General features: G+C 36.7%; 1 protein-coding gene across 5 annotated transcripts in view; it reads right to left on the bottom strand.

Moving 5' to 3' along the window:
* Positions 1–3,415: 3,415 nt before the first annotated feature.
* The window catches only part of KIF20B (kinesin family member 20B), an 85,231-nt gene continuing 77,366 nt past the window's right edge, over positions 3,416–11,280 (bottom strand). For all 5 annotated transcript variants that reach the window (XM_044935222.2, XM_044935221.2, XM_025274110.3 and 2 more), the window contains 4 exons: positions 10,608–10,709; positions 10,047–10,197; positions 4,823–4,965; positions 3,416–3,664 (listed from right to left, as the gene is read on the bottom strand). In XM_044935222.2, coding sequence (XP_044791157.2) covers positions 3,587–3,664; positions 4,823–4,965; positions 10,047–10,197; positions 10,608–10,709 — 474 coding nt within the window. In that variant the 3' untranslated portion in view covers positions 3,416–3,586. The remainder of the gene's footprint in view (positions 3,665–4,822; positions 4,966–10,046; positions 10,198–10,607; positions 10,710–11,280) is intronic.

The raw sequence follows: 11,280 nt of genomic DNA, 5'->3' as shown, positions 1-11,280 counted from the left end.
TTTTCTTTTCTGTTGAAACTTTCAGAAGTTAGTTTTAACATTGCCCAATAATCCATGTACACATTTTACCTCAAGAACATCATTTTGGTGCATCAATGGTTATTCATGGTTATTCATTAAGTTTTAAATGGTATTCTAAGGACAAGCGTCCCAAAATAAATGATAAATGGAATGATAATATGGACAGGGGTTAAATGTTAATATATAAACTGTATTCTTGAACCATACACGGCTAGTTGAAGCATATAAAACTAATATTGCACTAGTTTTGTGGGACTACTCATCAATCATATTGCTGAACTGGTGTACAAATTGTATGGAAAATATGTATCTGAATTTAGATTGGATATAGAATCTAGTCATGCTGAGTCTGTACCATAAGGTTCATCTACTATTTTACATAAATTTATGTTCCTCAGTTACATGGAAAATAAAAAGTGAGTTTTAGAACCAAAGACTGAATTCTTAGCTATTATTAGACTAGGCTCTGCTAGCTCAAGCCTTAGGTTTAGAAAGCCACAATGAAGCCTCCCATTTATGAAAGTTTAGCCTACTTGGCCATGAAACAGCCTAAGCAAAGCCTAAACTTCCTCTTTTTGTGTGTGTGTGGGGGGGGGGGATGTAGGTATTTTTCTGTTTTAAACATTTTTATTGCAGTATAAATTCATTTACAATGTTGTGTTTGTTTCTGCTGCACAGCAAGGTGAATCAATTATACATATACCCACTCTTGTTTAGATTTATTTCCCATTTAGGTCATTAGTTTCCTGTGCTATACAGTAGGTCCTTAGTAGTTACGTTTTATATATAGTAGTTCCTTAATGAATTCCGTATTTGGGGAAACAAGGGACTTGACTGTGTATGTGACACTGAGACAAAGTTCAGATACTGGTTCAAAGATACTAGTCACCAATAGGAAATGAAAAGCTTTGAAGAATGACATCAGCCAGTAAAATTCCAATCTAGTACCCAGTCTGGTCACTATCTAGGATTTGGCCAAATCAGAAACACTGATAGCCTACATGCTTTACCAAGTATGAAGAGGGGATGGAAAATGCCCATCTTAATCAAACTGCAGTTACAGCAATTACATCGGCAGTGATGGTTGCAGGCGGAGATTAAATAGCTCAAGTATAGTACTTTTGTCTTGCTCCAAAAGCAGTGAGTAAGACCAAGATTAGGGAAGCTGGGCAGCTGGGAAGTGAAGCACAGCTTGGTATAGTAGATCAGAGTAACCAGAACATCACATTCACAGGTCCCCCCGATTGAGATTTGAGACTCAGAACAGTAAGAATATTCAGTATACTGGACTGTGACTTTTTAAAAAATGGGTATAATTGCATTAACAGATGAACATACCTTTGAAAGCCACAGGGAGAAAAAAACTACAGGCTTAACATACCTACCAATAGGTTACTAAATTTCTTTGAAGTTGTTCCCTTAACTTCCATATAGTCTTCACTTCTCTTGAATGCTGCTGAAGATGAAAAAAATTATAACCAAAAAGAGAATTCAGAAGTATATATCCTCTTTCCATTTTTAGATATATAATATTTGGCTTTCTTCTGTTACGCCTTTAAATATTTATCATTAACTTTTGATAAGCATTTGCTAAACTGACTTTTGATCACAAATCAGGTATAACTTTACATAAGAAAAAATAAAATTTTAAACTTATAAAACACATAAATTAGAAAGTGACTACTCTAAGTATTAAAGCATTATTTCCTTTACAAAAGCCTTCCTCTAATGATAGCCCCTAGGGCATTAGGAACTCAGCTTATACTTGTCTTATATTTCATTTTAAATTCCACCTACAGATTTTCAAACTCTCGCTCAAATTTGCTATAACCACTTCATCAAGTGGAATTATTAATACCTGTATTCTAAAGTGAGCTTTAATAAAATGTTTCTATTATAATTCTATAATTTTAAAGTTACCATACCTTAAGTCATGACCAACCTAGACAGCATATTAAAAAGCAGAGACATTACTTTGCCAACAAAGGCCCGTCTAGTCAAGGCTATGGTTTTTCCAGTGGTCATGTATGGATGTGATAGTTGGACTATAAAGAAAGCTGAGCACCGAAGAATTGATGCTTTTGAACTGTAGTGTTAGAGAAGACTCTTGCGAGTCCCTTGGACAGCAAGGAGATCCAACCAGGCCATCCTAAAGGAAATCAGTCCTGAATATTCATTGGAAGGACTGATGCTGAAGCTGAAGCTCCAATACTTTGGCCACCTGATGCGAAGAGCTGACTCATTTGAAAAGACCCTGATACTAGGAATGATTGAAGGCAGGAGGAGAAGGGGACGACAGAGGATGAGATGGTTGGATGGCATCACCAACTTAATGGACATGAGTTTGCATAAGCTTCGGAAGCTGATGATGGACAGGGAGGCCTGGCAGGCTGCAGTCCATGGGGTCGCAAAGAGTCAGACACGACTGAGTGACTGAACTGAACCTTAGGTCAAAAAATGCCTCCAAAACATTTTCCAAAATATGATCTCTTGCCACAATAAAGAACGAGTGCAGTTACTCTACAGGGGAAAAAATATTTCCTTTAAATATACATGCTAGAAGCCAGAATCTTTCACTTGGTATTGTCAGTCTAATTTTAGCTATTCTGGTCTCCACAGAATGGTACCTCATTGCAGTTTTGGTGCTTATTTTTAAAATCTTTTTTCCCAGCTTTATATTTCAAGCAATAAAATTATTTCAAAGACAATTTTATTTTTAGAAACTGCATACAGAATACAGAACACTCAAGGCACAGAACATAGCCATTCCCCCAAGAAGTTTCCTCATGGCCTCAGATTCCATCTCCTGACCATGGCTTTAAGGCAATCACTGATCTTCCTTCCCTCACTGCAGTTTTCTCTCTACTTATGGCTTTAATTTATTATTTTTATTTATTTTTTGGTTGCACTGGGTCTTTTTTGCTGCATGTGGGCTTTCTCTAGTTGCAGGGTGTGTGCGGACTAAAATTCCGTCTTTCTTAGATAACAGTGTTATTTTTTGGCCTCTAGATGTTATCTCCTCTTCCCTTCTAACTTTCTGCTTCTAATCATCTGTGTCCTAAAAAATTCAGAAAGCCAACTTTATTCTATTATTTAAAAATAAAAGATATTCTAATTAAAAACCTGACATCTTTTCTAAAATATGTGCACATTTTAGCAACCAGATGACCTATACACACTTATTTCCTGTACAGATATGTAAAATCACCTGTATTTCCAAACAGATGCAGTAAAAGCAAGTCCTACAACAGTTAAATATAAGTAAACCAAAGATCTAACTTATAACATCTATGTATATAAACACAAACAAAAACCGTAGCATCTTTCTGGGCCTATGCCTACGATAAAAGAAGCTATTATTAAAAAGCCTTAGAAAAGTAGGCAAGTAAACTTATTGTTGACATGTTTTCTTTATTGAATTAAAATTATACCAGTACAAAATAACAATGTATATACAAAGGGATTTGATGCAACACAGTATATACAATTATCTTTAAAAAGTTACGATACAAGTTACAATGATTATGAATATAAAATTTATATTAAAATAGTCTCCATAAGTGATTTATTTGACTGTTTTGGTTCGAAGTCGTCGTTTGAGAATCTGATGATCGCTTTCTTTCACTTTATGGTCCATCAAAATCTGAAATTAACAATTTCACAAATTTTATAAGTGAAAATAAAAGTAAAAATGAAACCTACTTACAATTAATAAGATATGTTCATATTTCAGTGTTTAATAACTGAAATAATAAGTACATGACAGTAATTTTTGTCCTCCTGGATTGCAATTACACTATCTTCTATAAAAAAGCATGCCTAAGGCAGTAGACTTTATAAAAGATTCTTACACCACCACCTCATACTAAAATTAAAGAAATCCACACTTTTACTGAATTCAGGAAATACACAGTTTGAAATAATAACTAAAATATTTCGAAACAAGTATCTCAAGTAATTTTTAAGAAATTATTCTTTGCAACAACAAGTAGAAAGAGCATTATTTTGCAACTAAGAAAAGAAACAATTTCAGCCAAGGGAGAAAATCATGTACTTTATCAGACAGATGGAAAAAAGTAACCAAGACAACAGCACTTTGAAAAGCATGTCCTAATGACCCTAATTCTTTACTACTTGCTCCAAGTGTCTTTTATCTGACAGCTACTGATACAAAAAGGTCTCTCCTGATTTTTCTTGGCCACTTCCTGTTGAAGGCTTTTCCTTTAATTACTTTCCTATCTTCACTTTTATCCACTAGGCAAATGCAAGCATGATAGAAAATCAGAACTTTCCCTGTAATAGAACAGCGTGTTCTGAGTCAGGGGAATGAGTCATAGAGTCAAGGTGACAAACCACAGTCTTTTCTTAAGAGAACATGGAAGCCTTAGAGGGAAAGTGGGAGGAAATGACTGAATGTCAAGTCTATATTTTTACCAGGCAGACTTAGGCCCTGATTTGTACAACTCTTATGATAAAGATAACATGAAAAGACAGATGTTAGAAGCCAATAAATGATTAAACAGTGATAATTCTATTGATGGAATTAAAGTTCTAGAATTCTAATGAGTTTACAAATGCAGATGCATGTGACACCTGTATACATCAATGCAGCATTTACATTCAGTTACTACAGACTTAACACATCCAGTACCAACAGTATAACTTTTAAAGCAAGTTTTATGAGACTTGGTGTACAGCATAAAAGATTCAAACCACTATATAATTCAAATTGTAAGAGTACTTCAGAATTAAAAAGAACATAAAGAGTTTTACTTTTAAGAGAACTGAAATAGTAGCTTACCACTTGGCCAGATATATCAATAGGAGATGAAATTTCAGTTGTGTATAATTTTCGTTTGGCCCGTTTTGGTCGAGACACATTTTCTTTACTTACTTCTACATTTGAGAACTTTGAAGAGCTCATCGTTTCAATTATCTTCTTTGCTATGAAAAAAATTTATCAGTTAAATCCTGAAATAATTTCCTAATTGCAAGTATTATAAATCCTTCATAAAGAGCCATATTAAAAAGCACTGCAATTTATAAATGGTGAAAGACACAAATAGAAAACAAAGAAATGCCCAATAAATACATGACTTAGTGATCAACAGCAAAAATAGAAAGCAAATAAATAAAATATCACTTCACTAATGTTCAACATATTGTAAAGGTTGAAATTTTGTAAATTTGGTAAATTTACATATTGGTAAATTATACTACCACCAGTAAAACTCAGGCATCTTTAATGACTCGGAAGAGGTTAATACTACATTTACAGAAAAGATCAGTACACATACACAGTGGACCATGTAGCATTAAGAATAATAAGGTGGCAGAACTAGTTCAGTATTGACATGTAAAGATGTCCACATGAATATTAAGTAAAAGTAACTTGTAATTGTGAGCCATTTACTTCCAGTTAACAAACACATACACACAGATACATAGATTAAAAGATAGAAACCAAATTTCTAACAGTTGATCGTTTCTAGGGAGTTGAAAAGGAATTTTTCAGTTTTTTACTTTGTACATCTGCTTTATTTATTTATTTAACAGACACACACTGATTTCAGCAGAAAACATTTCCATTTAGGAAAACTTCTGGATATAAAATCCAAATATATATATATATATATATATATATATATATATATTATCAAATATATATATTTTTAAAAAAGAACACATTTAAGGAAATATGCAGAATTAAGTGTCTATCTGTCAATGGCTAAGCTGAGCCTAAGAGCTGAGCTGCCAGATGTCAGAGTAGCTAATTAAGACAAGTCAACATGAAAGTTAAAGCCTTTAACCATCTACTGCAATTAAATAAGCAAGGCTAAACTGAGTAAGTGAAGTCGCTCAGTCGTGTCCGACTCTTTGCGACCCCATGGACTCCAGCCTACCAGGCTCCTCTGTCCATGGAATTTTCCAGGCAAGACTTACTGGAGTGGGTTGCCATTTCCTTCTCCAGGGAATCTTCCCAATCCAGGGATCGAACCTGGGTCTCCTGCATTGTAGGCACACGCTTTTACCATTTGAGCCACCAGGGAAGTCTAAACTGAGAACATACCAAACTCCCACCCTGTTCCACACTCCCCCATGGAATAATACATGGCCTGGGTCAGGTGGATCAGCACAGAACTGGTGGTTTTATCACTGTCAAAAGGCTTCTGCACTTGCAGTTTTATGGACCTTGGTGCCAGAGACCAGAGGGAAGGGCTAGGAGTGGAAAAGTACAGTCAGAGTGGGAAAAAGTGTCCCCAAGGTTCCTTCTCCTTCCCATCATAAAGTCTTCAGCAGAGACGCCTGAGGACATTCTCTACTGAAGGCACTCAATTAGGAGCATCCAAATGAGGCCCCTAGGCTAGGAATTCCGTGGTGGCTTAGTGGTAAAAGAATCTGCCTGCAATGCAGGAGACCCAGGGAAGATACCCTGGAAAAGGAAATGGCAACCCACTCACTATTCTTGCCTGGAGAATTTCATGGATGAGGAGCCTAGCAGGCTACAGTCCATGGGGTCACAAAGAATTGGACACCACTGAGTGGCTAATATACACACACAAGCTAGGAATGCAGATATGTGTAAGAGTATGGCCAGCAGGAGACCTGAGACCTTGACTGACTAACTCCCTTCAAAGACTGGAATGCACTGGCTGTATATCATGTTTGATGTGGGAAGGGCAGCTTTTCCTTATGAGGCCTAACAGGCAAAACCTTTGTAATCACCCATGGTCAGCCTGAAACAAATCACACATAGGATTTGGGTTGGAGCCTCAAAATCCCACACTACTATGTGCAAACCACTGTACTAAGAGCCGAAGATGTAAACAACACAGACATGTTGCATTGCAGAGCTTATATCCTACTGGAATAGATAATAAGAAAACAAAAAATTAAGTGGCTTAAATAATTTGTATTTTGAAAAGATCACTCTGGCTGCTATGTACTGAATGGATAGGAGATAGGCATAAGGGATAAATGGGGAGAACAGTGATACTGAGTAATGGATTAAGAGTAGTTATCAGAGCAACAGAATTTTAAGAACTAGCCTGTATTTTCTTCTTTTTTCCCTTTATTTCCAAGTGATCAACAACAGACATGTACTGCAGTTACAATCCAAAACAGGGAATCTTTACATTCCTAGAAAGGAGTTTTAAAAAAAGAAACCCACACCGGGTATATAGAAGGGAAGCTGTTAAGCTAAATCAACCAAGTCAGGAAGTCATTACCATCTGGGTACTTCCCTCTACTTGAAAACATGTTTCCTTTTAATATATAAACCATATATGCATTGCTTTTTATGGCAATATATTGTTTATATATCAAAAGGAAATACATTTTCAAGGAGAGGGGCTTCCCTTGTAGCTCAGTCAGTAAAGATTTTACCTGCAATGTAGGTTCGATTCCTGGGTCGGGAAGAATCTACCTGAATCCCAGGTTCAATTCCTGGGTCGGGAAGATCCCCTGGAGAAGGAAATGGCAACCCACTCCGGTATTCTTGCCTGGGAAATCCCATGGACAGAGGAGCCTGGTGGGCTATAGTCCATGGGGTCACAAAGGGTCGGACACAACTTAGCAACTAAATAAATATAAACAATGGTCAATATAATTAAGTAGAATACCTAAGAATCTAAAGTAACAAGTCCCACCTCTCCAAATTTAGACATTTAACAATTTGCTGTTTACCTCTCCAGATATTTTCTATGCTTATACAAATGATACCTTTACAATGTATACTTTTAAATACATATATATATACACACAAATGGATCTAAGTCTGAAGTTCCCAAACTGTGCGCCAAGACATGTTGCAGCAAATTCACAAGAGCAACTTGGAATATTTTAAATTTCTAAGGAAAACAATGACACTCAACTCAAGGTAGTTCACAGTTTCAAAAAGGTATCAAATATCCTTCCTTTGGATGGTGACATATTTTAGCAACCTGGATTTTCAGAAGCTAAATTTTCAGGGATTGTTTGGCCTTAAGTATTAATGGATGGGACTATTTAGGTGTTTCTTTGGGTGCATGGACGCACTGAAAAAAATTACTGACACATTAAAGGCATTGTGAACCAAGAAAAGTTTGGGAAGCTCTGTGGTAAGTTTTTACACAAAGTATTTTTACACAACCAATGTGACTCAATTCAACTGTCCCCCTGCTTTTAGTCATTTTCCCTCCTCATTCTCCCCACACCTTTAGTCCCCAATTTATACCACCACCACTCAGGTAAGTTCATGAAAACTCACTCCTTCCTGCCCCCTTCCTCCTAATAATCTCTCCACATTCTAGATGCCAGATGCATATTGCTACCTAGAACTAACTGCCTGCACAAGTCCTACACTTCCCTGATACTCTACTTATATTAAAACTGTTCTTTCTGGTAGATGTGTAAGTAAGTATGTATTTATGTATATGTGTATAGAGAGAATATATATCTTATCACATATTAATACCAGAGTATTAATATGTCTACATTATAAAGAAAAAAGCATTAAGCAACTAAACTTAATAGATATTTAAAGAAATATGTTTTTGATACAGTACATAAGATTAGGTAATATTTATCCATGCAGAGGAAAAAAAACTAGAATATACACCATAATACTAATAGTGGTTACTTCTAGGAGGTATAATCTTCCAGTATTTCAATCAGATCAGATCAGTCGCTCAGTCGTGTCCGACTCTTTGCGACCCCACGAAGTGCAGCACACCAGGCCTCCATGTCCATCACCAACTCCCAGAGTTCACTCAGACTCACGTCCATCGAGTCAGTGATGCCATCCAGCCATCTCATCCTCTGTCGTCCCCTTCTCCTCCTGCCCCCAACCCCTCCCAGAATCAGAGTCTTTTCCAACGAGTCAACTCTTCACATGAGGTGGCCAAAGGACTGGAGTTTCAGCTTTAGCATCATTCCTTCCAAAGAAATCCCAGGGCTGATCTCCTTCAGAATGGACTGGTTGGATCTCCCTGCAGTCCAAGGGACTCTCAAGAGTCTTCTTCAACACCACACTTCAAAAGCATCAATTCTTCGGCACTCAGCCTTCTTCACAGTGCAACTCTCACATCCATACATGACCACAGGAAAAACCATAGCCTTGACTAGACAAACCTTCGTTGGCAAAGTAATGTCTCTGCTCTTGAATATGCTATCTAGGTTGGTCATAACTTTCCTTCCAAGGAGTAAGCATCTTTTAATTTCATGGCTGCAGTCACCATCTGCAGTGATTTTGGAGCCCAGAAAAATAAAGTCTGACACTGTTTCCACTGTTTCCCCATCTATTTCCCATGAAGTGATGGGACCAGATGCCATGATCTTCGTTTTCTGAATGTTGAGCTTTAAGCCAATTTTTTCACTCTCAACTTTCACTTTCCTCAAGAGGCTTTTGAGTTCCTCTTCACTTTCTGCCATAAGGGTGGTGTCATCTGCATATCTGAGGTTATTGATATTTCTCCCGGCCCCCAAGTTAAATCCCATCTCTTCTATTAATATCAAATTTTCCCATAGCCCCAATAGTTCTTTTCCTCCAATACTACCATAGTTCTTTCCTTGTATCTCTACAACGCATTAAGCAGTCTGCATGCATGCATGCTAAGACGCTTCAGATGTGTCCAACTCTGTGCGACCCTATGGACTGTAGCCCTCCAAGCTCCTCTGTCCATTGGTGTCTCCAGGCAAGAATAGTGGAGTGGGTTGCCATTCTCTTCTCCACAGAATCTTTCCATCCCAGGGATCGAACCCATGTCTCTTACATCTCTTGCACTGGCAAGCAGGCTCTTTACCCCTAGTACCACCTGGGAAGCTACCCTGGATCAATTATTTAAATACAGATTGTTCTCTCCCACCACACAGTGAACGCCAAGGCACATTGTAGCTTCATGTTTCCTCCCTCAATATCTAACATTAACACAGAACAATTTCTACTGGAGATGTTAAGAGTCACTGTGGTTGAGTTTATACCAATCAGATATTAGAAAACACCATACATCTAACATAAAGGGTCATTTAATTAATAGTCTGCAAACCTTTTGATTGAAGAATAGTTGGAGAATGTTGTAAGAAGTCTCCAAATTTCTGTAGCGTTCCTTCTTTTTTCTTAGCAGACCCGTTTACACCAATTGTGGATGCGTGACTCCGTAAAGAATAAGTTTTCTTAGATGATGGGCGTATGGAAACCTAATAAACAAACATTTTTGTTGTTGTTGTTGGTAATGAGGCATGTTAGAACAAACAGTTATAGAGCCACAGTTGAATTAAAGAAGCCAGACACAAGTTATAAATTCTCAGGCAGGGAATTTGGGGTTAATAATATAAGGAGAGGGATGAAAGGGCCAGAGAATGAGTGTGATAAGAGTGCTAAATCAGAGGTGAATACATCAAGAAGTACCTGCTACTTGTCAAATGTTAAAGGTTATATATTCTAAGCTGAATTATATAAATAGAAAATGGAATATAAGTGAGTTATAACTGGACAAAACTCAACTTCTGAATAATTACTAATCGAACTTGACATTTTTATTTTCATCATCTACTTCACAAATGTAACTTATGAAAATGGTCAATTTTGGACAAATTAAAAGACAAACCTTTGGTTCCTTTTTGACAGAAGAATTTCTGTGCTCAGAAACAGGGGACTTCAAATTAATTCCTGGTGTAGCATTCTTCTTATTTTCAAATTTCACGAAGTCCTAAAAATAATGAAGTTCAGCACTGATTAATTTCTTGACAACATATTCTTTCTCTCTCTAGACTCCAGAGGAAGAAAAAAAAGAAAACAAACAAACAAAAAACCAAGCAAACAGTTCTTAACCAGGAGCAATTCTGACCCCAGGGGACACTGGCAATGTCTGAAGATATTTATGATTGTCACTGCTGGGTGTAAGAGGCAGGTTTAACGGCAACTAGTGGGTAGAGGCCAAGAATACTGCTAAAAAACCCTACAATGTACAGGACATTGAACTCTCTAAAACAAAGAAATATCTGGCCAAAAATGTCAGTCATGCTGAAGCTGAGAAACCCTGACTGAAGGTACAACTTTTTTCTCACAATTTTTTCACCTTCAGTGAAATATTACTGATATATAACATATGTAGGTTTAAGTGCACAGCGTGACGATATAATACATGTTTTTATTACAAAATGACTGAAGGTATGAATTTTTCACATGCATCATAATGAAATTACATTACTTAAATGAAGGGATAACATCTTTTGAGTCCAATCTTTAAAATACAACATAGTAATATATCTACCCATTTC

The sequence above is a fragment of the Bubalus bubalis genome, chromosome 23 (assembly GCF_019923935.1).
Source record: "Bubalus bubalis isolate 160015118507 breed Murrah chromosome 23, NDDB_SH_1, whole genome shotgun sequence".
NCBI lineage: Eukaryota > Metazoa > Chordata > Mammalia > Artiodactyla > Bovidae > Bubalus > Bubalus bubalis.
The sequence above is the reverse complement of the archived record's forward strand: the minus strand, read 5'-3'. Positions and strand labels throughout refer to the sequence as shown.